Genomic DNA, 26789 nt, shown 5'->3' with positions numbered 1-26789 from the left:
AGGGAGAGAGGGAAGGAGAAAGGGAGAGGGGGCTGGAGGGTAATTACTTTCATTCAAAGACTTCAGACGTGTCTCTCAGTGTCAACTGAGAGTTGTCCTTTCTTTGAACAAACTTGAGTGATGTAAAAAGGTTATAATTGTCTCGGGAGTTATCTCACTCTCTTGCTGCCCCATCATCAACAGGATAGTACATGTCTGAGGGGTGTTTATGAGTAATTGGAATGAAAGAAAACAGCAAAATTATACTGCAGTGAGAATCAAACAAAGACCTAAAACAAATAGTTTACAAGCAAAGCATAATTTATCAGAAAGATAGAGATGATGTGTGTGTGGGGGGGGTGATAGCAAGGCCGAGTGATTACTTTCATGTAACACGAGGAATAAAGATACTTCCCTCTAAACAAAAGGACTAGGCTATACTCAGGACCTAAGTTCAGCCCCAAGAACCCATCAAACAGATTGAGAAAAGAGGTGAAAAGGTCTTGGACATGAAGCCAACTGGCAGAGGAAACAAGCAGAGGAAAGTTCTTTCCATCCCTGTTTTGTCATCAGCATTTAGCAGCAGACCTGCAGCAAACATTAAAGTCAGTATTGACATCCTATCTCTTTGGATTCTTCGGGGCCGTAATCTTTATCATCCAATTGTCATCCGAATCATGTAGGTCATAAAAAGTGTAATCACCATGTAAGTATCGTCTTACAGATGGACAATAATCACTCTTGAAAATGTGAAACAGGTTGCAATCAAAAAAGGTTATAAAACAGGCACTAGTAAATCTACTGTACCAGTTGAATACCACCCACTTATTTGTGGAGGGACACTAAAGAGAAATGTTTTAACTTGGGGTGGTACAACAAAACTGGCGAAGAGGTCCTGTTTCAACACATACCCAGTCGAAGCATTAAGCTATAGGCTACTACGCTCTTAAAATGGTTTTCCTAAATGACAATGAGTAGGAAATCCAAGCGTAAGCGAGGGCCATCCGCATTGTGCATGAAGCATAAACAATAGAATACAGATATCAAGTAAAGTACATACGTTTTCAAAGACTCCCGAGCTTGACCTCCCATTGGTTCATTCATCCCTGCACCAATCATAGAAGAGTCAATGGCATGACGCATGAACCTTCGATGAGAATTACATTCTGAGATGAAAATCAGACACTACTGTGCATGTTAATTTCTTCTTAATAACCTGTACCTTTTCAAAATACTGGTGGAATGTATTACTAGGTGACAAATGTAATATAAAAGGATGTTTGTTTTACAACTGTACTGTATTTTACACAGTTTATGTAGGATGTGCTATGCAAAACTAAAAATAATATAAGAATAACATTTTAGATTGTAATGAAACACTTTTGTAATAACTTACAACATGTATCTCAGAATGAATATACTGCACAACAATGGATGTGCTAATACACAAACCTCAAAATATGAATTTATGTAAATTAATTCAGTGCACACACCGGGGAATAATTTGTTGAATTTGTTGGAATAATGTTTAACCCTCAGAATTATGTTAAAATATGCTGTGTACTTGACATGTTTAAATCAAGAGTCAATTTATTCAAACGGTTTCAGAAACAGTTTTGCATTTGAATAGGAGAACTGAAAAGGAAAAGAAAGTGTTCTAGCATACAACTTAGTTGCTATTTGTAATATAGGCAACATCAACAAGTGTGACTAAAAACAGAAAGCAGAAAATATGGCATGTTGATACCTACAATGACCAATTGTCACTCAGAAATTATGATAGGCTGCGTATACACAGACAGACCAATTTTCCAAATGTTTGGTCTTTTGATCAATCCGATCAGATCTTTTGCCAATTATTGGGCAAAAAGATCAGAAATAGGCTGCCTGTGTGAACACAGTAATTGATACCTACAATGACCAATTAGCTTTCAGAAATTACAGTAAAAATTTGAAAAAAAATACAGACTACACCAAGAACACACATTGGCTATATTCCAATGTCCCTGATACATGACTTCATCCTAAGTAGTATGCTAGGGTGGACATTGAAACAGAGACATTGTCCTTCTGTAATGTCCATAACAAAACAGTGGAGATCACCCAGGGTGTTTCATGTAGTCTGAGGCTGGCTCAGTGTGTAGAAGATAACTCTTTTCACCCTCCATCTTGTCTTCAAAGACGCAGATCAGGACGACCCACGACCTTTTTGAATTTTTGGATCATAAAACGAGAGCCAGAGCCCTAAAATGAAACAAGCACATCAGGATATCAGACTGCATTCTCCAGAGACAGGATTCTGAGTAAGTGGCACACGCACACGCACACGCACGCACACGCACACACACACAATGTGCTTTAAGAGGACAAAGCATTCTTGATTGTGATTTGGCTCCATCCATCACAATGCTCTTCGCTGTGGAAAATCTTGCACACTATGACCTTGCAATACCACACACAGCAATGGGAGAGAAAAACTGTCAAATCGTAGACGGGGAAGATACCATTCGGTCGTCAGAACGTTATCAATGAGTTTGTGACGAATCCCACTACACACATTGATGACGTTTAGACAGCGCAACGTTTTCACCACTTTGCTTTTGCCACTGGGCTGCAGGTCTATGTAAATGACCCCGCTTAGTTTTTTGGTGTTGAGGTGAGTGCCCTCCCTCCCAAGGGCCAGGACTGATTGGTGCAAATTTGGAGGGGAATACTATAGAACTGAATCATTTAACTATAAACCTCATCTTCAACGGAAGAGCCTCATCTTGCTAGTGGTTCCAAGTACTCAAACAGTCTGTTGTTATTTTTGTGAAAACACTTTTTATTTTTTTATTTTTATGCAGTAGAGTTGAGCTGATTCTTTTGGTTTATTCGGTTCTTTTTTCGAAAGCAAATTCAGAGTGATGAAAATATTGTGCGGTCGTAGTAGAAGAAAACTTTGTGCTCCTACTATAGCGAGCTCACTAGCTTGCAGCAGTGTTGTTGTTGGCAGACTGGAGAGAGGCAGAAGAGAGAGGGGGCACTCAGGACTAACACTACCGGCCAATCAGAGTCCGTTACTTACACAGTACCACTGTGCTCACAGCAGCAGCAAAGCTTACTTCTTCTTCCCTCCTAATGACATATTTTCCGTTTTCTTCTTCTGTGCCTCATTGAACAAAAGACACACCTTTATGTTAGAAAGTGGTTGGACACCTCCCCAGGATACAAATACCCTGGTTGATCGTGACTAATAAGAAATTCCAATTCTGTCCAATGTTTTTCCAATGAGGAAAATCGGGAATTGGAATTTGACTGGAGTTGAAATGGAATTGACCCCAACCCTGAAGGACATTGTAATTATTAAATGTGAACTGTTTTCATACCTCTGTCATGGCGTCATCGATCTGCTTCAGCTCCTCATAGTGGTCTCTAGAGTCTCTCAGAGGCTGCACCATGATCTCCTCAATCTGGGGGAAGAGCTGCAACACACACAGGGGAGGTTGGTGGGTAGGTATTCAGGACAGCAGCCTTTTCTAGTCAATATGCAATTATCCACTGGCATTGTTTTCAAGAGGTCATGAAATATAAGAGACGTGTACAAACGGAAGCACACACAAACACTCACAGGCGACACACATGCACACACGCTCGTGTGCACAAACGCCAACACTGCCACGTGCATACTGCGCTTACACACTATGTCTATGCTGTGACATTTTCTTTGTGGTTAAAACACACACGCCTACCTTCAGGACTGTCTCAAACATTGGGATGAGGACAAACTTGATGAATCCGATCTGGGCAGTGGGCTTGGTCACTTTGTCTCTGTCCATAAACGGAGCCACCGGCAGCCCTTCAGTCTTCTCCCTGTCACTCTGTCAATTCCCGAGACAGGAGGGTTTGTATATGTCACCTCCGCTCTTTCATGACATCATTCTTATCGACAGACTCGCCCCGATGAAGGCCAAGATGGCCGAAATGTCAATGATTTTTTTGTTTGTTGACCCTTCTAAAGAAAGCATGCACAACTTCAAGAGTGACAGCCAAACCCTGTTTTCACTCCAAAAATCCAATCAACACCATTACTAGACTCACTATTATTAGACTTTCTTATTACACATTATTAGACTCGATCGAGGTCACCTGCATGAAGTACTCCTCCAGCAGACAGTCCACCCAGGGTTCGGCCACCTCTGTTGGCCGGACCTCATTGGAGATGTCGCAGCATTTGATCAGAACCATCTTCAGCTGCACACATAACAGCCAAGGAATACAGAGTCATTTTCACTGTGTGTCATGGCAACACAACCATAGTTCTTAGCATTGGCTAGCTAGTGTGACTTTTCAGGAAAGGTCTACAGTTCTGTGAAAAAGTGTCTGTCCACTTTCTGATGTTCTCTATTTTTGCATATTCTTTTATTCGGCAATGTTATCAGATCTTCAACCAAAACCTAATATTAGATCAAGGGAACCTGTAATAAGTATGTAATTGTTGTGTTATTTGTTCACTTACGGTTCGTTCCCTTGATCTAATATTAGGTTTTGGTTGAAGATCTGATAACATTCAGTATCAAAAATAATGCAAAAGTAGAGAACATTTTAAAAGGGGGCAAATACTTTTTCACGGCACTGTGCTTGTGGTAAAAGGCTTTGGAGCACTTAAGGTTAACACAGGCACTTTATCTTAGAACCCTCTGGCTTTATTCCATAGGATAGGACCGGACTGACATCATGAAACAGACATCCGTGTGCTGCTAACAGTTTAGCGTCTTCCACCGACCCTGTCCCTGTCTTCCACTGTACCTGTATCGGGCTTGGACCAGTGATCCTCTGCTTGGAGACACACGTGACTGCCCTCTTTGACAACATATCAACCGTTTGAGCTACCAAAAAATATCTAGTTCGATATCTCCGTCTGCAACATTTCCAGATAGCTGTGGAGTGAGTTTACAGTACGTTCTTAACTCCATTACAATCACATAACACTACATGACCAAAAGTGTGTAGACACCTCCTCGTCGAACATCGCTTTCCAAAATCATGGGCGTTAATATGGAGTTGACCTCCCCTTTTCTGCTATAAACAGCCTCCAATCTTCTGGAAAGCTTTCCGATAGATGTTGGAACATTGCTGTGGGGACTTGCTTCCATTCAGCAATAAGAGCATTAGTGAGGTCGGGCACCGATGTTGGGCGATTAGGCCTGGCTCGCAAGTCCGTGTTCCAATTCATCCCAAAGGTGTTCGATGGGGTTGAGGTCAGGGCAGGCCAGTCAAGTTCTTCCACACCGATCTCGACAAATCATTTCTGTATGGACCTCGCTTTGTGCATGGGGGCATTTTCATGCTGAAACAGGAAAGGGCCTTCCCTACACTGTTGCCACAATGTTGGAAGCTCAGAATCGTCTACAATGTCATTGTATGTGAAGCGATAAGACTTTGCTTCACTGGAACTAAGGGGCATAGCCCGAAGCATGAAAATCAGCCCCAGACCAGTATTTACAGTTGGCACTATGCATTCGGGCAGGTAGTGTTCTCCTGGAATCCGCCAGACCGGACTGCCAAATGGTAAAGCTTGATTAATTACTTCAGAGAACACGTTTCCACTACTCCAGAGTCCAATGGAGGAGAGCTTTACACCACTCCAGCTGACACTTGGCTTTGCGGTCTTAGTGCGTCTGCTCAGCCATGGAAACCCATTTCATGAAGCTCCCGACAAACAGTTATTGTGCTGACGTTGCTTCCAGAGGCAGTTTGGAACTTGGTAGTGAGTGTTGCAACCGAGGACAGATGTTATTTTTGTGCCACAGTATGTGCTTCAGCGTTCCTGTTCTGCGAGCTTGTGTGGCCTACCACTTCACGGCCGAGCCGTTGTTGTTCCTAGATGTTTCCACTTCACAATAACAGCACTTACAGTTGACCGGGGCAGCTCTATCAGGGCAGAAATTTGACGAACTGACTTGTTGGAAAGGTGGTATCCTATGACAATGCCAAGTTGAAAGTCACTGAGCTCTTCAGTAAGGCCATTCTACTGCCAATGTTTGTCTATGGAGATTGCATGTGCTCAATTTTATACACCCGTCAGTAACGGATGTGGCTGAAATAGCCGAATCCCCTAATTTTTGAAGGGGTGTCCACATACCTTTGTATATATAGTGTATCTCCAGGCCACTATTCAAAGTCTTTCTTGGGTATGCCCTACTTTTCCATCCCTGTCTTTGTTATAGAGCACCCCTCCTAGTTTATGTCATTTGCTGAGGCTATTCCTGGTACAAAGGTATGCCTATTTGGCACATCTTGATGTTTTCATTTATTTATTTTACCTTAATTTAACTAGGCAAGTCAGTTAAGAACAAATTCTTATTTTCAATGACGGCCTAGGAACAGTGGGTTAACTGCCTGTTCAGGGTCAGAAAGACAGATTTGTACCTTGTCAGCTCAGCTTGCAACCTTCCGGTTACTAGTCCAACACTCTAACCACTAGGCTACCCTGCCGCCCTATGTACAGTATACATAGTCAGTTGATGTCATGTGATGTACAATACGTACGCATGTGACATGCTCCTCATTGGTGAAGTCAAAGCTGTCCACTTTATGTTTGAAGGAGTCTAATATCTCTCCATGCCGGGCCATGTCTGTGGCCAAGATCAGGGTAATGATGGCCTGTAAAAGGGAGATGGAATCATCACAAATGATGAAATCCCCCTCCTGCCTTAGGCCAACTCAAAACATCTTGTGGTTAGTTAGAGAGAAGGAAATGCAAAGAGACAAAGGCTGTATGCTAAAAATATTATTATTGTACCTTTATTTAACTAGGCAAGTCAGTTAAGAACAAATTCTTATTTTCAATGGCGGCCTAGAAACATTGCCTTGTTCAGGGCCAGAATGACAGATTTTTTACCTTGTCAGCTCGGGGATTCAATCTTGCACCCATTCGGTTACTAGTCCAACGCTCTAACCACTAGGCTACCTGCCGCCCCATATAGTGCACTACTTCTGTCAATAGTGGTGCACTAAGTAGGTAATAGGGTGCCATTTGGTATGCAGAAAGAATCACTGTGCATTAGCCTAGGTCACCACCTACCTGTCTGATCTGCTTGTAGGCCTCCAACTCGACGTTGGCAAATATGTTGCACTCGGGCAGCGAGAGGATCTGGAAGGCCACGGCGCAGTGATGGTTCTCCAGGGGAGATATATCGTTGTAACGCACAGCCAGCTCTGTGCGAGCATTGATCTGATACCTGACAGGCAAAATAAACCTCTGTGACATGAATCAGTTTTCCTTGACAACATGACCTGACCAGGGAAGCCTATAATCACCAGGACCCAGAGTTTCACACTGGCCATGTCACATGGTCAGGACGGAACTCCCGACCTTACATCAAAACTGGAAGTATGGATTGGACCATTTCCACCATGTAATAACAGTATTTAATGAGTTCCAACACATCCGTATTGTGTCTGTCATCCACATCTATTCAGAGATCTAAGTCAAGGCTGTAGAGCAGTGGGAACTGAGGCGCAGAGTAGGAACCTTTGGGCGCTTACGTGTTGTTGTAGCCGGGGTGGTCCAGATCGTGGCACACTGCAGCTGTCATGAGAATGCCCATGTCCGTCAGAGTCATCTTCTCCTGAGGAACACACACAGAACGTGTTGATGTCTCTAATCTCTAATACAAGGTGCCAGGAGGTTTTTCCTTACCACCTGACCTGACCAGGAAAAAAGTCTGGACCCTAGTTATAGACCACGTGTGTCTGGTAAATGGCTTGTATGATATTATATTAGGACAGTCGTTTCTTACCGGCAGGTTACACAGGTTAATCATGCCATACATCATCTGACTGACACAGAAGCAGTGGCGGAAGTTGTGGAACGGGTTGCTGCGATAGTTCTCCTGAATGCCCAGCTGTGAGAAAGAAAGCTGTCAATCAAACTATCCAAATAGTCATCAATGCTTTTAGGTTCTCTTCTTTGAAGTTTTGTTGTTCCATATCAATTGCATATCCACTTGCACATTGAGGTAATTGCTTTTATACAGTTCTACTTTTACCAGCCAGCGTTTGAGAGTGATGGGGTTCATGTTGAATTCCTTCACCAGTCCCAAGTCATGGTACATGTACTCCAAGCAGCTCAGCATCTAAACCACCGTTCAAAGACACAGTTAAAAGAATACTACACGCATCATCATAAGGCGCAACAAGTACTCTATCTTGAAAACATGATTGCTGACATGCACAATTGGACAAATGAAAAAAATACTAAAATATAGTTTGAGTGTAGTTATTCCTTTAAGTTCACAACTCGAGAAAATACTTCAAAATGTTTTACTACTAAAATGTGATTATATAGGGCCTGGATGGAATTATGATGGATATCAGAAGATAAATTAATCTCAAGAGAACTAACCTCGTTGTGTTCCCAATGCCAGACATCGAATGTTGGCTTCTTCAGTGCTTCAATAGTCTCCTGGGATAAGGTATACTGTAGAAATGAGAGAGAAGTCACAGCGTCAGTCCTAGGATTAATGATGTCAAAGTGATTCATATCTTTAGGTTTGAGAAGAAAAAAAACGTATAGCCTACTGTATATTACTAGAATCCCCTAATTCCGTACCTTTGGATAACTTGGGACGTCACGTCTGGGATTAAGTTTCTTCCCGTCGTCTGAGAAGTTGTACTTGCAGGGACAGTTCCCGACTCTGAAGAGATGCGAGAAAATACATCATATTTGTGTCATTGATCTGCTAGCTGTATGATTCCTCGAAATCGCAACAACATTTTAAAACCAACATAAAAGTCTTACTATAGAATATCCTAAGAAATCTGAAGCATGGCTTGGTGAGTGTCATTTATGTTAAAGGTCATCGTACCTCCCTCCGCCTCTGGATGTCATCTCATCTCGTAGTTTCTTTAGGTCATTTTTGCACTTCTCAATCTCCACAACCTTCAGTCCCTCCACTGTAACGGCAACACGACTGTTAGTACCTAAAGTGGTGAATTCAGTAACAGTGAAGCAACACACACACAAAGAGAGAAACACACCGATAGTCAAACAACAAATAAAACCTTGCACATACACTCAACTCTTTTCTCCAACATGGCCAGTCTGTTGGTCACCTCAGTTTTCAGCTCGTTGATTCGGAAAGCCCTGCAAAAAAAAATATGTGAAAGGGGTTTGTTTGAAAAGGCCCTGGTGAGGTATTTCTGCGGAAAGGGAAAAGGCTAAAGCGCAATGCTTCTGTCTGCAGTGAAACATAAACACACTAATTACCTGCTGAACTGCTCTGCCACCTGAGATAACACATTTTGAAACATGTCTTCTTTCTCTGTGGGCGCAAACAAACAGTGATCAAAACCTATGTTTATAGTACCCAGAGTTGTTTTAACTTTGTTTTTAAGTTTGGTTGTGATAGCTTTATGTGAGTTATGCGAGTAAGAATGAATTAAGATCTAAAAAGTCAAAGGTTAAAAAGTGTTTGCTGAATTTGAACTATCGCGCTGGTACTTCACCTCCGAGCTGACCGGTGGACAAGGAAATGACTTTGTACAAGGAGCTGTAAAACATGTCAGTAACATTCCAACGTCATTCATCAAGTCGTTGATTACATAACATTTGAAAAGTATTTTTACGCATAGTACATAGGCTATGCATTCTTTGGATTAACAACAGTCAGGAATGCCTTTCTATGACAGAGCTCAATCTTTTCTATGACTGAGCTCAATCTTTTCTATGACTGAGCTCAATCTTTTCTATGACTGAGCTCAATCAAGCAAATACTGTATCATTGAGATTTGGTGATTAGGGTAAAGGTGACGTGTTACTTGGGAGAGTTGGTAGGCATGGTCGGGTCTATGGACACCAGGGCCCCTTCAGGATCCACCATCATGATGGCAGTATTCCTACGGAGGGGGAACAACAATAATAAATAATAAGGATACGTTCCAGAAAGCACCCTATTCCCAAATTGCACTACTTTTGACCAGGGCACCAAAGTAGTGCACTAATATAGAGATCCATTAAGAATGCAACCTACATTTCTTGTTCACATGCTCTAAAACGCAACACACGTGAAGCTTGTCGCTTGGTGTTTACTTGTAGTTTACTTATCATTCATGAAGCTCAGTCAGGATAGAGAGAGACGATGCTGTGTGTCGTGCATACTTTCGACTGATGTGTGAATGTGAGAGAATGGCGAGAGAGACGAGGGAAGGAGACGGGCTGCAGCTGAAATGTCACTGACCTGGGGATGTTGGACGAGGAACAAAGGAGCTCCTTGATGTCACATGGGCTACAATGCCGACTGAAAACCACCTGAAAAAAAAGGGCAGACGAATGGTGAGAGTCGTCTGTCTCCCTATGCATCTCAAGCCACCTGAAAACAGGCTACAGTGGAAAGAGAAAACAATTGTGTTTTTTAAAAGGTATTTATCCTTTTAAAGTCACATTAAGATCCACATCTCTTTTTCAAGTGAGCCCTGTATGTTATGAGTTCAAATATTGAGGACTAAATCACAAAGGCATGCAGTTGAAGATGTGTGTGAACTCAACAACTCTACCCTTGTCAGGGACCAACCCAAACTCGTAGATAATACGACACTCCGTCAACATACTAGCAACAAATACTTGCTTCATCAACCCAGCGAGAGAGTGTGTATCATTCTCTGTAAACCACAGCAATATACACAGAAATGTCAAAACAGATAATACATTTCGTTTACAATGTTAGTTCCTATTTGTGGTATACTGATGGTACACATTCGTTTCATATGGTGTCTGCCTGAGATTCATTGTCAAGTAAAGTGTATCTAAGCTGGCGATGTTGGCTAGCCTCCAACAACTTGAAGACCTTTTGCACAAGCAGATGCAGGAGACAATCCCTCAAACTCCCGAGCCCTTGAATGGACATGTGTCACTTTCAGGTCTCTACTTGAACCACTCTATGCGACCATAACAACAGGGGTTTGTGTCATCACAAGTATACTGGGCTTACTAAGTGCCTGGCCCTATGTATCCCAAATCAAAGCAGACTTGAAGAAATAGGCTTGTCACAAAGGTAGCAAAATCCGGTAGATTCACTTGTGCTAAGTGGGTTAAATATGCAGAGGGAATTGACCATTTTTTATTCCGGAATGCATTCAAGATTTAATGAGCCAAAGAAATTGGAGGACAGGTCCATTAGAGAAGCAGTAGCTATTTGAAATGCTACCAAATGCAACATTGCAAATAGACACTGGCTGGAAAGGGGTTTTAACCAATCAGCATCTAGGATTAAATCCACCCATTGAATAACATGCAACATTCTATAAGAGAAGTTTCTAGTTTTAATGTCACGTGCACAAGTACAGTGAAATGCCTTTCTTGCAAACTCTAACCCCAACAATGCAGCAATCAATAACAATGTAAAAATGACAAGGTAGAACAAAAAGTGTTCAGTGATTTCTGAAATTTCTGTTTCGGATTCGATCATTTTTTTGAAATGATCAAAAACATTTTTTTTCAACATTAAATGCACCATGCATTATGTGGGTTGAATGCTGTAACAACACAGATTAAAACAATGAATAAAAGTCCCATGATGGTAGTGACTGCCCATTACTGCTTATCACTTGTTAACCATCATTTATTCACATTACTTTACTTTAGTAAAATATTTCAGTTGTTGTGTATATTCTATTTGTTTTATTTGAAGACTTTATTATTTCATTCCAAGTCATCATCTCACCTCTATAGAGCTGCTGCCTATGCTGTCTGACAAAATCAATATTTTAGTAGTGCTTCAAGGTAAATACAGCATGCTTTTATGACTGCTGAATACCAACGACCAATCACTTAGATCATGTATTTTCAGGTAGAGATACCTCTTGAAGAAACTGCTCTCTATGTACCACTTCTTGATCTCACATTCTTCTGTCTCCTACATAGCAAGCGTAAAATAAACATAGACTGGAGAAGTTTAGCCCCGCAATGGATAATGGTCATTGTTGTTTATTATCACGTTTTCTGCACTAAACTATGTAGAACATTTGTCCTGTTGGAAACTACAACTCCTTCCTACATCACACCGTTCGGGCATATGATCGGAAAAATCTCTAAAGAAACTGCAGTGCAATGTGCGCATTGAGCCCACAGAAGAAAAAAAAATGAATGAAATGGAATGGAATTCAAGTAATTGAGCCGACATGGAAAAATTACTGACATTTCGATGAATCGCTCAGCACTAGAGAATAGTCTATATGGCTTAGGTGGTGGGAATCGATTTTCAGGGCCTTCCTTTCACACCTCTTGATATAGAGGTCCTGGATGGCAGGGAGCTCGGTCCCATTTATGTACTGGGCTGTCCTTACCACCCTCTGTCGTGCCATGCGATCGAGGGCGGTACTATTGCCATACCAAGCAGTGATGCAGCCAGTCAAGATGCTCTCAATGGTGCAGCTGTAGAACTTTTTGAGGATTTGAGAGCCCAAAGCATTTTAAGTTCGGGGTGATTTAGATACTGAAGAACTTGAAGCTCTTGACCTGCTCCACTGCAGCCCCGTCGATGTGGATGGGGGAGTACTTGCCCCACCCCTTTCCTGTAGTCCACGATCAGCTCCTTGGTCTTACTGACGTTGAGGGAGAGGTCGTTGTTTCCGACCCCACACTGCCAGGTCACTGACCTGTAGGATGTATCATCGTCTCTGGTGATCTCTACCACCGTTGTGTCGTCAGCAAACTTGATGATGGTGTTGGAGTTGTGCATGGCCACGCAGTTGTGGTTGAACAAGGAGTACAGAAGGGAGTAAGCACACACCCCTGTGGGGCCCTCGTGTTGAGGGTCAGCGATGAGGAGGTGATGTTGCCTACCCTCACCACCTGGGGTCGGCCTGTTAGGAAGTCCAGGATCCAGTTGCAGAGGGAGGTGTTCAGTCCCAGGGTCCTAAGCTTGGTGACGAGCTTGGAGGGGACAATAGTGTTGAACACTGAGCTCTAGTCAATGAACAGCATTCTCACATTGGTAATTCCTCTTTCCTCTGGGATGATGAAGTTGATGTGTGCCATAGCCAGCCTCTCAAAGCACTTCCTGATTACAGATGTGAGTGCTACAGGGCGGTAGTCATTGTGGCATGAACCCTTAGAGTTCTTGGGAACAGGAATGATGGTGGTTATCTTAAAACATGTGGGGATTACAGACTAGGACAAGGAGAGGTTGAAAATGACCATGAATATGCATGCCAGCTGTTCTGCGCATGCTCTGAGAACGCGCCCTGGAATACCATTGACCTGATGAAAGACTTTGGCCCGTAGCATTTTAAGTTCTTAGTGATTTACTCACGTCGGCCTCAGAGAGCGAGATCACCCAATCTTCTGAGTCGGTGGTGACACTCACACCACGATGTTGAAGCATATGATGAGAGCAAATATGAGACACAGTAGTTTATATTGTTATCTACAGTATATGTATTACATGATTACAGTGCAATGGCCCGGGAGCTGCGATAACAAGAACATACTGGGTAGGCTAGTGATGTTTCTACGCTCACAAATATCATGTTCTGTTTCTTCCCCCTTTGATAATGAATTAGTCCACCAAACAATTCTGGTTTTCCTTACAGTACAGTGAGGGGCATACGTTTTCCTGTATGTGATCCTTGTGAGAATTGAACCTTAACCCTTGAAAGCAACGTGCTTTCACCAACTGAGCCATACAGGACCATGTCTAGTTTTTCTCAGACTCAGGGGGGAGTAGAAAACAATGGAGGCATAGAACATGCTAGCAACAGGTGGCACTGTCTGTGCTCATATAAAGTATGCCACAAACACCTGTGAAACACAATGTCACACCACCTCTTGGTTTATTGAAAACACAGCGATTTCCGAGGCCTCACACCTGACTCATGTTTTGAGGAGAATTCACAACTTTTTCACCACAAATGTAGAAATAGACAGAACATACAGGCAACAAGGTGGCACAGCATGACTGGTGCACGAGATTAGGTGTGTGGTAACCAACAAAAACCGTGGAGCCATAAGGAACCCACATTGTGTCAAGATCATTAGCCACCTGTAGAGATTATATGACTTTGGTGAGCTTTTGATTTGGTCACCTGATTCTTACAGTAGTCAAACCACACTGGATTCTAAGTGTAGCCTACCAATACTAGCAAAAAACATACACCATTTCACCATCCAGTCTGTCTATTGGTTGACTCCATCATTGCAGCCAGGGACCTCAATGATCGAAGAGATGTAATCACACAAGGTACTTTGGAGAGTCTAACTCTGATACAGGAGTCCCCACGGAGAGACCCCAGCCCTCCCACTGACTAGCTCAGAGTACATCCTCTCTCACACAGAGAGAAGAACATGGATACTGTGTCTGTGGATCTCATTTTCTGGTCAGCCAGGATATGCGCTAATGAAAATGGATGGAACTCATGGATAGGTAATAAGAGACTCATTCTTGGTGTTCAATACTTCATTTCAAGTATGCTGACTAGCTACGGTAGAGAAAATAGCTGATGGCTCAATCTGTTAACTCGGCTGATCCGGAGAATAATAGATACACTTCAAGAAAATGTTTGAAGATAAAAAAGAATGGGGAAAAAAAGAGAGACAATTAGTTTATGAGGTTTCATAAAGAGGGATCTCTAGAGAGATTAGTATCAGTTAGAAATCGGGGTGGGGGGAAATCTGAAAAAGGAATAGGGAAAATAGAGATAATATAAACCCGATAGAGGAGGACCCACCTTCTGAACCTTTCCATCCACGTCCAAATAGATGGTTTTTGGGGCGTAGGAAGAGGAGCTGGACCCCATGCTGAATCCTCTATGTTTCTCTCACGTTCTCGTTCTCGTTCTCTCTCTAGCTCTCTCGCTCTCTCTCTCTCTCGCTCTCACTAATCCAGCAGGAGGAAGGTTTGGAGCCCCCGTCCTCCTGCAAAGGAGCCTATATGGCCAGGGTCAGAGCCCTGGGAAATACAGGGAGATGCTATGACTGCAACACAGGAGCCACTATTGAAATACTGCAATAGACTAGATTGGCACTGAGACTTGAAAATGATTCATCACTACATGTATTGATTTTACTGTCTCAATTCATCTATAATCCAGAAAACAATTACAGGACCATCAACATTTTTTCATTTTGCATTATTATTTTCAACTGCACACTAAAATTCACTGATAAAATATAATCAGTCTGTTGCTATCATCTCATAATTGCGGAAACATTTCCATCTACTGCCATCAAGACATTTGAAATATTCTCACTGTTCTGACTCACGGTAACAGAAATATGAAAAACAGGATTGTAAAAAACAATAGACGTTAATAAAATAAAATCACAAATGTACTCGAAAGCTCTATCTTGGAATCGAATATGTCATGGTAAAAGAATCATTAAACACATCCCAATGACATACTGTGTCAGCGATGGCGTTTTCCCCTGATGCGATGAAGCTTCTAAACTTTCCCGGCGCTGCTGATGCTACCAATACACAGAGTGAGATGGGAGAACCTGGGGGACTTTAGCAATAATTGGCACTCTGGTCCGTTGCCAGGGGACTGTTACTACGGTGAGAGAAAAAAAAATAGTCTGCCCTCCTCCTATCTCCATAACGTCTTTAGTATAGAAGCTGCGAAACCTGCTGGTCACTACACACCCATTGCCATATGTCTTATCAATGAGATACGGGATGATTCAAGTATCTTTATAACTTCATACATTATTACTTGTGTGCTTTGTCAGGAAGTACATTTTCTGGAGGTCAATATACAATAGGAGGTGTTCTGTAGGACTAGTGGATTAGTGGCTTGGTGGACATTAGTTAGGCAATTAGTACATGTCAAACATCAAATACAGTACATTGATTTGAAGGGCATATGACAAGGATGAGAACAATGGATCAAGTGAGACTGCTGCTTTCTCTCACTATCGGGAGAGCAGAGGATACAACATTTAACCATTCGGAAGTACACATAGAAATACAGTTATTTGGATGGCTCTGCTGTTATTTTAGTTATTTGGATGGCTCTGCTGTTATTTGGATGGCTCTGCTGTGTTGTAGCTGCACAATCCACGGTCACAAAGAAACGTGTCTTTATTTCATTTGAAGGCAGCATCCAAAAAGGTGGTTTGAGGTGAAGTGTGACCTTATTGTCCACATGTGGGGTCATCCAACAGCTAGAGCCATAGAGGTGAAAGCAGAGCTGTTTGTCCTCACACACACACACACACACACACACACACACACACACACACACACACACACACACACACACACACACACACACACACACACACACACACACACACACACACACGTTCGCACACGCGCACACACACACTCACACACACTTCTCCCTCTCCTCAACCCCTCATTGAAAATGAGACTAGCACATGGTTTAGTCAGACAAGTTCAGCAGCAGACAAGTGATCTACCAGTCTTCCCATATCCATTTACTGTAACTCCCCCTTTCAACATCATATTTTCTGCTGTCGCCATTGTAGGCCTACAGTAAGTATATATTGTGATAAAAGTCAATATCAATCAATATTCACTCTGGATTAAGAAATATGCTTATGGCTAAACCAATGGGCTATTCAACCATTTCAAAATCAAATATACATTGCGGTCTAGTCGTCTATTCTCATTCGGGAATCAAACAGCCTTCGAAATTCAACAGAGCCAACCGAGTTCAATCAAGGTTAAGGTTAGCATTAGGGCCAACGATCCACAAAACTGACTCACAAGAATGTCTTCATAAAGACATGGGCTTCTATTTGGCAATGCTCATGCTGTCACTGTCCTCCCCCTCTCTCACTATCTATCCCGCTGTTTGAGAGTAGTGTGTGTGTGTGTGCATGCGTGTGCATGCTTGCACTCCCATATGTGTGTGTGTGTGTGGTACGCTCACACTAGGCAGGGGAAAGCCTATTCCAACCATACAGGTCTGCTATAATTAATTGCCCAGAGGGAGGACTAACAGCCTCCTCTGCCTTGATTCACAGGGACGGATATGCCACTGACTGACTGATTCCTCAACACAACACAGGCCAGATAGAGCCACACGGACGTAGCTGCTGTGACCAACCTGTCCCGAAGGTATAATTATAGGGAAGTACACATCACCTGAGCGGGAGAGGCAGAAAAGGCACACCGAGAGCTCGGACTAATACGGGAGATGAGAGATGGCTCCATAGATCAAAGACAATGTTCCAGAACAACCAACTCAATCAAACAGAACCACTCTTCTGCATTTGCTGACGATGTTATATTGTGCCAGCCCAGCTCAGTAGCCTCAAGCGTTGTGTGGCCGGAGCCAAATTATATTTACAAATGGAACAGGAACAATTGGGCTGAGGATCAAAACCAGATACGTTTTCAACGCTTATGTAACTTGAGAGAAAGGAGCGTCACACCTTTCCGGGTAATCAGGGAGGCAGAATCAACGCAACAAAGGCGACAAAGTGCAAAGTGCGATCCGATTTTCATGATAAAAGATGTACAGCTGGAGATCTGAGAGGAAGCCATTAACCTGATAATAAGGATGGAACATGGGCACCAACCAACCTCTCTCTCTCTCTTTCTCTCTCTCTCTTTCTCTCTCTTGCTCCCGCTCTCTCTCCCTTTATCTCCTTCTCCTCATCCCTCTCTTTCTCTCTTGCTCCCCCCACCTCTCTCCCTCTATCTCCTACTCTCACACTTTATCCTCACTCACTCACTCTCTCTCTCTCTTACTCCCTCTTTCTCTCTCTCTCTCACTTACTCTCTCTTTCTCTCTCTCTCTCTCTCTCACTTACTCTCTCTTTCTCTCTCTCTCTCTCTCTCTCTCTCTCGCTCTCTCTCTCTCTCTCTCTCTCTCTCTCTCTCCCTCAGACCCCAACACAGCTCAGAAATATTGAACACTGCTCAGAAGCTCCTTTTATCTCCTTTCTCTCTCCTTTCTCCACATCCTTCATGTTTTGTGTCCTCATGTCTGGGAGGATGAAAGACTCTTATTTACCTATTCTTCCTATTTGTCCTCCTCTGTAGCTATTGGATACATCAAGCACAGATACTGTCCTGTAGGTAAATCAGGGGTATCTTACTGCCTTAGGGCCATTTCTATAAAGAGGAGGGACATCTGTCAAACAACAATAACATCAATGGCAACAACAACAACAATACACATGTACAATGGTACGAAGTCACCTAACAATTAAAGTTAATGACACATTGCATAAAGACATTACATAAATACTATTAACTTTTAAGTCACAATTTTTCACTGAATTGTTATTTGCCCAGAATCTTTGTCGCTAATCAGAGACTAGCGTAAAGAGCATAATGGGGGCATAATCAGATGGAGGGCTTCTTTAATGGTCCTTGGGCTGGGGAGACTACTGGACACCTTTGTTATAGGTGAACTGGTCGAGAGCCTTCTACAAGGCTCTGGTCAGGCCTACTGTTTGTCCACCAACAGAGCAATATAAAAGCTGTGGTCTTCACACGAGAAGCCTCTATGGAAGTAGCAGACCAAAGTTATTTCTGAGCTTGAAACACACCTCTATGGTACTGCATTTGCCTTGTGGTCCAAACTAAATATGTAGTGGAAGCATCCAAATGTCTTATACCGTTGTAATGGTCTGTTCCTGGGCTTGACGGAGCCATTGACCGCATGTCTGTTCAATTGTGCGCTGTGAAGTTCTGAAGGTAAATCAGCAACCCCCCCCCCCCAAGTGAGAAAAAAAAATGTTTAAAAGTACATTTCCTGCAATTTGACCCATTTTGCCATGGGGCGGAGAGAAAATGTAATTTTATAAAAACATGTCATGCAATTCTATTGATTTTGCCATGGGCTAGAGAGATCTTTTTGCAGTTTTAAAGCAAATCTTCTGCAGTTCTACACATTTTGCCATGGAGCAGCGGGAACATTTTGCGATTTTATTAGAAATTTCATGCAATTATACAAATTTTGCCATGTGGCAGAGATAAATTTTTTCAGTTTTAAAGCAAATTTTCTGCAATTCTACAAATGTTGCCATGGCTTGGAGAAAACGTTTTTCAGTTTTAAAGCTAATTTCCGGTAATCTACACATTTTGGTATGACTTAGGCCATGTTAATGATACAGTATCTGAGGGAGAGTGAATAATTTAAATTAATGGGGGCGCCCTGCATGCCCGGTTGGTATTCGGCCATGACTACCACAAGTTTAGATACCTGGCTAGACTAACTGAGAGTGCTGGTCTATGATTAGAGATATACCGGTAGGGTAGGCCCTCTGTATAATCACAGACCTCGTCATCCCGGTCATGAACAATTTTTACTCTGGCCCAAGGCTGTGTTACAGACTATCAAATCAAATCAAAGCAAATTTGAATGGGATAGTTGGCAAAAACAACATAGGTTACTACGGTAATCACTGTGTTCTGTGTGTGAAATTCCCTACTGCTTAGATATACTACAGCTAAATGCATTTGAGAGAGCATACAGAGCAAAGCTATCTCATCTATAGAAGGTATGTGGGTGGGTGGGGGGGGGGTTGTATCTTGTAAAATGTATTAGGGATTTGTAACTGTGTTTGTGTGTATTGTGTTTTTTCTTAGATGTTGTAGTTTTTCAACATTTTGTTATTTTTTTTACATTTCTTAAGGACAATTGGAAAAATAGCCCTTTGTTGGCTGAAAGAGATCCTAATAAAATGAAACCTTCCGCTGTTGCACTTCTTAGGAAAAAGACAGAAAACTGACCTTGGGCATCACCTACTGGACACATGAAGGACTTGCAGACTGGCATGCAGCCAGTATTGAAAATGAATAACAGTTTTTATGGTGTTGAACGGGTGAAAGTAAAACTATTTTATGGTATTTTCCAACATAGCATTTATTGTTTGATTTTTGAGGTTATAAAATGGCATACTTCATTTTGAAACATGGACTAGAAAGACAGTTTTAGGATTAAATGTTATTTGAAAAAAATGTATTTGGAGATAAAAGGTCCCCAAAACAATTCTAAGAACATTACATACACTATTGACATATGTACATAATGAGTCCAAGGCTTAGGATGGCAGTTTCTTTGCGACCCCCTTCCCCATTATCTCTACTGGATGTAGCAAATCAAACAAATTGCACTCCACGCATTATCATTACCTTAACTTTCAAGTAATAACATATCCAGATCCCAGTGTAAATTGACTGTGGCCACTTACATCCCCCTTGCTCCTTACCATGTGGCAACTGCCATACATTGCTTGCCCCCCCAAAATGATTGGTTGATACTGTACTAGAAAGGTGTGTGGAGATGTTACATGAGTTCATCAGAATAGCCACGGGGGTTAGCCTGGTCCCAGATCTGTATGTGTTCTGACTATCATCGTCACCACAGCAGAGAGGAGTTGGCTGAAGCACAAAGTGATCTAGAGTCAGGCTACATGGAGGCCATTGGTCCAAGTTGATTCACACCTGAAACAATCTCACAGCGGCGTTGTGCAGTATGAACAATGTTTCATGTTTTTAAACCTTGGTGGGGAAAATGAACAAAGTATCCAGGGGTATAGGAAAACCATGATCAGAGCAGTTGATCCTGGTGTAACAAATATCTTTACACCAAAACTCAACTAAACAGACAAGATAATGCACACATGTCCATGGATTGATGTGGATGAATTCTACAGGTGAAGCAGTGATAGGTGAGTGGGGGTGGTCATTCAGACATTAATCCTGGTCGTCGGCCTCTGGGGTGGCCGGGGGCTCCTCTGTCTGTCGATTGGAGGGGATGCCCACAGGAGGGCGAAGTTTATGCCCAGAGCTCTGGACATGTGGAGGTGAACCAGGCGGTGGAGTTGAGGGCATGACAGGTGGCTGGCCAGGGGGCCTGAGTGGGGTGGCAGGGGGCGAGGGAACAGGGGTATGGGGATATTTTCGGACAGGCCGGGTGGGTGCCTCGGGTGAGTGGGAGGACAGTGGGAGGGGGCTGGGGTAACCGGGCGGGGCGAGGACTGAGAGGCTGATGGAGTTGGCTGAATACTCGTCCTCACTTTTGAGACTGTCCTGGAACAACAACAATGAAGGAATAGATTTAAGCAGAAAAGACGAAGGGAAAACTAGCAACATTCTTTAAAATAATCAAGTCTTTGTAAATTGAAAAATCTGTGACTTACATCTTCATTGAGAACGTAAAGAGCCATTGGGCTCCTGCGGCCAAGTGTTCCATGGGCTATTGTTGTTGGCACCACATCAACTGCAAATGAAAAAAATTGTGAAACAACTGCACAAACTGAGTGTAGGACTACTCTGCAAAATAATGTGTACTGACTATAACTTTGCCATGAAATCTGTCCATCTAAAAAGGTTTTGTTCAAATATCTGAAATAGGAAGAATGAATAAATTAACTAAATAATTTGCGTCGGGAACAAAGAAAACCACACATTCAAAAAGCACCTGACTGCCAAAAGCTCACATCCCTCTCTCCCCTTACCCTCATGACTGACGTCACTCCTGACGTCACTCCGCTCTACATATACCGGAGATCTCTGCAACGCGGCTGCCATGGCAGCCCGCCGCTTCTTCCTTAACCCCAACGAGAGACAAATAGGAGATGAGCGTTTCGCATGTATACTCGTGTAGTGCCCATTTACATTCAGTTTCTGTTTCCTTCAAGAACATGTATGCCAATTGTTTTTAAAATTACTCCATACAGTGTAAATCTAGCCTGGTCGCAGATCTGTTTGTGCTGTATAGCCACACCATTGACAATGACTATAGGAGTAGGCTATACAGCACAAACAGCTCTGGCACCAGGCTAGTGAGACACCGTTATCATTGCATTGTAGACAAGAGCGATAGAATCCATCCCAGACGATACTAGCAGTGTCAGAACCTTAGTGTAACATTGGACGCAGAGTAGTAGAGAGCAGGGCCAGGGCATTAAGATTCTAGCCGCCTGCTCCTTGCCTAGTGCTTAGTTCTGGTTCCCGAGACATATCAAAGCAAATAGGGAGATGGAGGCACAATGTGGAGCTCTTACTTTCTGGAGGGCTTCCAGCAGGCGCACACTGTCACCAGGGTGATGAGGAGGAAAATGCCCCCGGTGGTGAGGATGATATACAGGGAACTCCGTCCTAGCAAAGGAAGGAATCCTATGGTCAACAGAGTAGTCCTTTCTCAAACACCGCAAGCACTTCACCACTGTCCAAGCAAAGAGTCCTCTCGGACTAGACAAAGATGTCACCTCTAGGCTCTGGAAATGAGCTACACTCTCCTCTTTCTCTACTATAGGGCTCTCTTTACGCACTCCACTTTAGAACTGTTAGTGGAGGCCCAAATAACATCAAATAAAATGGAAGCATTGCAGAACGAGTTAAAATGCTAGGTTCTCTTAGCCTGGTACTGGACTAGACAGCACAAACAGATCTGGAACCAAGCTAAGGATTTCCAGCACTAGCTGTGCCAGCCAAGTCTGTGTGTGAAAGTGGCTGCTTTGAGGCTTTGTACAGGGCTGTATGTATGGAGAGAATATAGGACCCTCACTGGGCTAGCTGATATTTCGTCACACTACGATTACGTCCCAAATGGCACCATATTCCCTATATAGTGCACTACTTTGGATCATGGTCAAAAGTAGTGCACTACAAATGGAATAGGGTACCATTTGGTACACATCCCTTGTCCCTGTAAGGCCAATAATGAAGTAAGGATTAGTGTGCTCCACTGGGGCAAGACCTCAGCTCCTGGACATCATAAATAACTTGCTTTTCACTGGTCTGGTCCGGTCCGGTCGGTCGGTCAATTTAGTTTCTTTCAGAATGAACTTGTATCTCAACCTTTCTCTGACAGGTACATGCTGAAGCAATCAATATAAATATGCTTGCTATGGAGCAAGTACTACATCTGTGGTTCTACTTACTGTAGACGGTGAGTTTGACGGGTACACTCCTCATGCTGCTTATTGGGTTCTCCACTGTACAGCTGTAGAAGTCATCGTCTGACATCAGCACCCGGGCGATGGTGAGATACTTCATGTCATGTGACAGGAGCAAGCGTGAGTCATTGGTCAGCACCTTTCCCCCTTTCAGCCAGCCATAGGTGGGCTTGGTGCCATCGCCGTGGGAACAGTGTAAGGTGAAGAGTTCACTCAACTCCAGCACCGAGGAGGCTATCATTTGGACGAAGGGTCTGGACACAGGGACTGTGGGGACAATACACAACAGCATGTCAAATAGATGATCTACAGGAGACATAACCAGTAATCCACTGTTTATATAGTATGGCATTTGCTTATACCAGTACATTTTTGTGAAGAAATAACAAGCTACCTACTCTTTAAAAAGTAGGCCTTCGAAATAACTTATAAAGGTATAAGCTATACTAAGATATAAGATATACTTTGTTTAAAGTATGGCCACACTTTTTAGCCTTGCACCTCAGTCTGGGATAGCATCGTGTGATGTAAATTCACTAAGGCCAATAGTTGGTCAGTTGTTGGACTGTTTATTTGATATGTCAGCCTGAGCAGTAGTGTAAACACAATCTCAATTATTGAAATAAACTAAATATGCCATTTAGCAGAAACTTTTATCCAAAGTGACTTACAGTCACGCGTGCCTAAATCTTTTACATACTGTGTGTATGGGTGATCCTGGGAATCTATAACCCACTATCCTGGCGTTGCAAGCGCCATGCTCTACCAAATGAGCTACAGAGGAAACTTTCCTACCATCTACGGTGAGGTTGATGTTGCGCTCCGCAGTGAAGGGATCGTCTGTGATGGAGATCTCCACTTCATAGGCCCCCTCGTCAGACAGCTGCAGGTTGTGGAGGAGCAAGGTGCCGTTCTCAAACACCATGATGCGGTCCCTGTACTCGGGCCGCAGGTTCCCGATGATGCTGGTGCCTATGGACTGGACTACGGTGATGGGCTGCTGCTTGTCCCTCTTCAGCTGCCACTTGATGACCGGTTGGTCAGAGCTAGTGCTGGTGTAGCTGACGGAGAGGAGGGCCTCTCCACCCAACGTGCCTCGGACCAGATGAGCCTGACTGGTGATGTTGACGCCGGCCACTCTGACTGCATGGACACAGTCCAACACAAGATGTTCAGTGAACACTGTGGCAGACTATACAGTGCAGGATATAGTGATCATGTGTAAGTGGTTCATTACTCTAAGCAGAGTGATCTACTCTAGTATAAGGTCCTAATAACGAGTCTGGAACTTTCTGATGTTTTGTATTTTGTCTTTATATGCCATTCACAGATATACAGTATTAAATAAAGTCAGATATGTGTCTAAAGTTTCCACTCCAATCCCTAAATGAGTCCAGAAGTAGACTTTTCAAATCAAGACTACTCAAAATCCAGTTAAATCTACAAGTGAAAACAGCGCCCTCAAACGTCCTCATTATTACCGCAATCAATCATTCAGTGAAAATTCAATAATGGGTAAGGACCTCTCCAAACAAGCCCAACGTATTTCATCTGTTTTGATTTGTGCACCATTAATGGATCCCCCTTCAGCATACAGGAGGATGGCTTACAACATAACCCGCATATCATCCCTTAGAGTCTAGTTCTGCCCTGGAAACCACACACAGTCATGCCATTATACTCACAGCGGAGTTTCCTATAAGTCACCACATCCTTGACCACATGTAGCCATAGGCTAGAGCCACTGATGGGCACTGTACCTAATGGATGGGCTGTTGCATGTCATGCTGGGGCAATAGAGAGAGAGAGAGAGCGTCTGGCACCGACCCTCCTCAGCCACAGCTCTGCTCCCTGTAGCGTGTCTGCATGGCATCGCTCGATCGCCGTGGCAACAATTTTCAGCCTGAAGGAGGTTGCCGGGAGAGGCAGACAAAGGCCAGGATTGTTGGCCTGATTTCCTCCCTCCCGTGGTATAAAAAGCCACTGGGAGAGACATGCTCTTTGTGATTGTAGAAGCAGGAGACACAAGGGTTCAGTGATTCTGCTAATAGTGGATGGTCACAATGACACAACAGACAGCCACACAGCAGAAGCAGGCTGAGCCAGGCTCCTAATGCAGAGACACCACCACCACCTCCACTGCTGCTTGGGCTCCAACTCCAAGACCCCCAAAGCCTCTTCTCGTAATATAATAATTGTTAACCTATACTTACAATAACAGCTCACCCAGGTTCCTTTTACTACAGCTGTATGGCTCAATAGACCTGTGGCTTGGAGCTAATCTACACAGGGGGTACACCAGAACAAAACAATTCTCACTGCCTGGGCCAATGAAATATGTTGTATAGCACTTAGCCTACTTTAACATAGTATTTCATTAATTGATCAAGTACACAATGGAATAATGGTTACAGCCAAATTCTGTATAACAAAACAAATGTGAAACAACCTGTGAATTGAAATAAGAAAGCTATGTAAATCTCAAATATCTACACTATTACCTGACTACTATGTGATAAACACATTTGCCAATATAGTCACATATCTATTCATTCAAACTACTCTTACTTTAAACTTATTTCCTGACTCAGCCACTAGTTCTTTTCCACATTGTGTTTCCCAAAAAAGCAAGTCGTAAAAGTTTGAAAGCCTCTTCTCGTAATACAATAATACACTTACCTGCCTGGAAAAAAAGGAGTAGGCCGAAGAGTGAAAATAGTGAAGGAATAGCTGTTTCTTCTTTCAAGGAAGTCTTCCTCCTCTCCCCCTTCATCTTGGGTAAAGCGCTGAGTCCCTCTCCCACCCAATGAGCATGATTTGTCCACTCCAGGCACGTCCTTGAGAATGCACAAGACTGCAAAACTGGGCTCAGTTGCCTGCCTGCTCTTAACCACAGCACTCAGGATCCCAGCATGAACAAAAGCACTGAGTGTGTGTGTGTGTGTGTGTGTGTGTGTGTATCCTCAGCTTTCTTAGACATAGACATAGATAAATAAGCACCGTTGTTTTATTTATTATGGTGGGTGGCCGAAGAACATAGCTACATTTCATTGTTGCTTTTTTCTGCACTGCAAATTGTATGGCTGTCAAATTTGCTATTACCAATGACAAGTTCACATATTCCAAGCATATGTATATGGTTTCAATAGATTTCAAAATATAGTGCAATAGAAAACAAGGGTATTCAGTAACAGTACCTTGATTGTCCTTCCTACAGTGCTGCTCAGAATTGTTCAATAAACCAAAGGCTTTATAAAAGGACCCAAATCATAGAAACAGAATGACTGCTCTTAAAAAAACAACTAACCCCTCTCCCCAACTACTGTCCCCAACCCCTGCCAACCCCCCTCCAGACTCACACTCTAAATGAGAGCAACACGGATTATGTATTAGTCCACACGAACTGTTTTGCAACTAAAAACAAGTTATTATTTTTGGACAAATTTAGGTTAGTCCCTCCCTGTTACGGCCTGTTTGCTTCCATTTGGTTCTTAGTTAATACACCGCATATGTAAGAGGGAAGAGAAGTATGGGAAGTACTCAAAAAAAAAAACATGCAATGTGTTCCCAGTGTGGCCGCTAGGTGGTGCAATAAGAACAGAAAATCAATGATCATTGCAGAAATAATACACTGGAGATATGAACAATAAAGGACACATTACGATAGATGTTGTTATAATATGTTTTGATATTTCTGATCATCTTATCATTGTAACAATACCTGCCATTCAGCTTCTTGATGCAGCATGTACAATGCCGTTCAGACAAGTAAAAAGTAAGTTCTCTCTCTGACACTATACAGTGCCTTCTGAAAGTATTCACACCCCTTGACTTTTTCCACATTTTGTTGTTACAGCCTGAATTTAAATGGATTAAATTGAAATGTTTTGTCACTGGCCTACACATAATACCCCATATTGTCAAAGTGGAATTAAAATCATTA

The 26789-nt window shown here is 42.8% G+C and overlaps 2 protein-coding genes across 4 annotated transcripts; both read right to left on the bottom strand.

The window, feature by feature from the left end:
• Window positions 1-333: 333 nt before the first annotated feature.
• Window positions 334-15522, bottom strand: LOC112266718 (high affinity cGMP-specific 3',5'-cyclic phosphodiesterase 9A-like). Of its 3 annotated transcripts, none has more exons than XM_024444441.2 (20): window positions 15363-15522; window positions 14689-14909; window positions 10203-10273; window positions 9784-9861; window positions 9472-9515; window positions 9233-9287; window positions 9039-9109; window positions 8832-8919; window positions 8576-8660; window positions 8369-8443; window positions 8013-8099; window positions 7764-7868; window positions 7510-7592; window positions 7046-7202; window positions 6511-6624; window positions 4108-4212; window positions 3711-3839; window positions 3348-3443; window positions 3047-3130; window positions 334-2223 (listed from the first exon to the last, which is right to left on the bottom strand). In XM_024444441.2, exons 2-19 carry the CDS (start codon window positions 14755-14757, stop codon window positions 3080-3082), a joined length of 1563 nt encoding a protein of 520 aa, XP_024300209.1. In that variant the 5' UTR covers window positions 14758-14909; window positions 15363-15522; the 3' UTR covers window positions 334-2223; window positions 3047-3079. The 3 variants fall into 3 exon arrangements, with proteins under 3 accessions (XP_024300209.1, XP_024300210.1, XP_024300208.1); XM_024444442.2 differs by having other exon boundaries at window positions 3047-3124; XM_024444440.2 differs by lacking the exon at window positions 3047-3130.
• Window positions 15523-19788: 4266 nt separating this feature from the next.
• Window positions 19789-26125, bottom strand: LOC112266717 (hepatocyte cell adhesion molecule-like). Its single transcript, XM_024444439.2, has 7 exons — window positions 25526-26125; window positions 23642-23989; window positions 22832-23113; window positions 21953-22046; window positions 21404-21495; window positions 21086-21165; window positions 19789-20975 (listed from the first exon to the last, which is right to left on the bottom strand). Exons 1-7 carry the CDS (start codon window positions 25617-25619, stop codon window positions 20640-20642), a joined length of 1326 nt encoding a protein of 441 aa, XP_024300207.1. The 5' UTR covers window positions 25620-26125; the 3' UTR covers window positions 19789-20639.
• Between the last annotated feature and the right edge of the window lie 664 nt (window positions 26126-26789).

Source organism: Oncorhynchus tshawytscha, linkage group LG14 (genome assembly GCF_018296145.1).
Source record: "Oncorhynchus tshawytscha isolate Ot180627B linkage group LG14, Otsh_v2.0, whole genome shotgun sequence".
Lineage (NCBI taxonomy): Eukaryota > Metazoa > Chordata > Actinopteri > Salmoniformes > Salmonidae > Oncorhynchus > Oncorhynchus tshawytscha.
This window is presented reverse-complemented; position numbering and strand designations above follow the sequence as displayed.

What these genes read in the sequence shown, in the direction of transcription:
- LOC112266718 (XM_024444440.2), bottom strand. Translation starts at nt 14,757, where the DNA reads ATGGGGTCCAGCTCCTCTTCCTACGCCCCAAAAACCATCTATTTGGAC. An exon ending in GTGGCAGAGCAGTTCAGCAG is followed by an intron (nt 9,110 to 9,232) that starts GTAATTAGTGTG and finishes TTTTTTTTGCAG; the next exon opens with GGCTTTCCGAATCAACGAGC. An exon ending in CCTACAAGCAGATCAGACAG is followed by an intron (nt 6,625 to 7,045) that starts GTAGGTGGTGAC and finishes TCCCTTTTACAG; the next exon opens with GCCATCATTACCCTGATCTT.
- LOC112266717 (XM_024444439.2), bottom strand. Translation starts at nt 25,619, where the DNA reads ATGAAGGGGGAGAGGAGGAAGACTTCCTTGAAAGAAGAAACAGCTATT. An exon ending in TGCTGGAAGCCCTCCAGAAA is followed by an intron (nt 21,496 to 21,952) that starts GTAAGAGCTCCA and finishes GTTGGGGTTAAG; the next exon opens with GAAGAAGCGGCGGGCTGCCA. An exon ending in GAGTGACGTCAGTCATGAGG is followed by an intron (nt 21,166 to 21,403) that starts GTAAGGGGAGAG and finishes TTTCATTTGCAG; the next exon opens with TTGATGTGGTGCCAACAACA.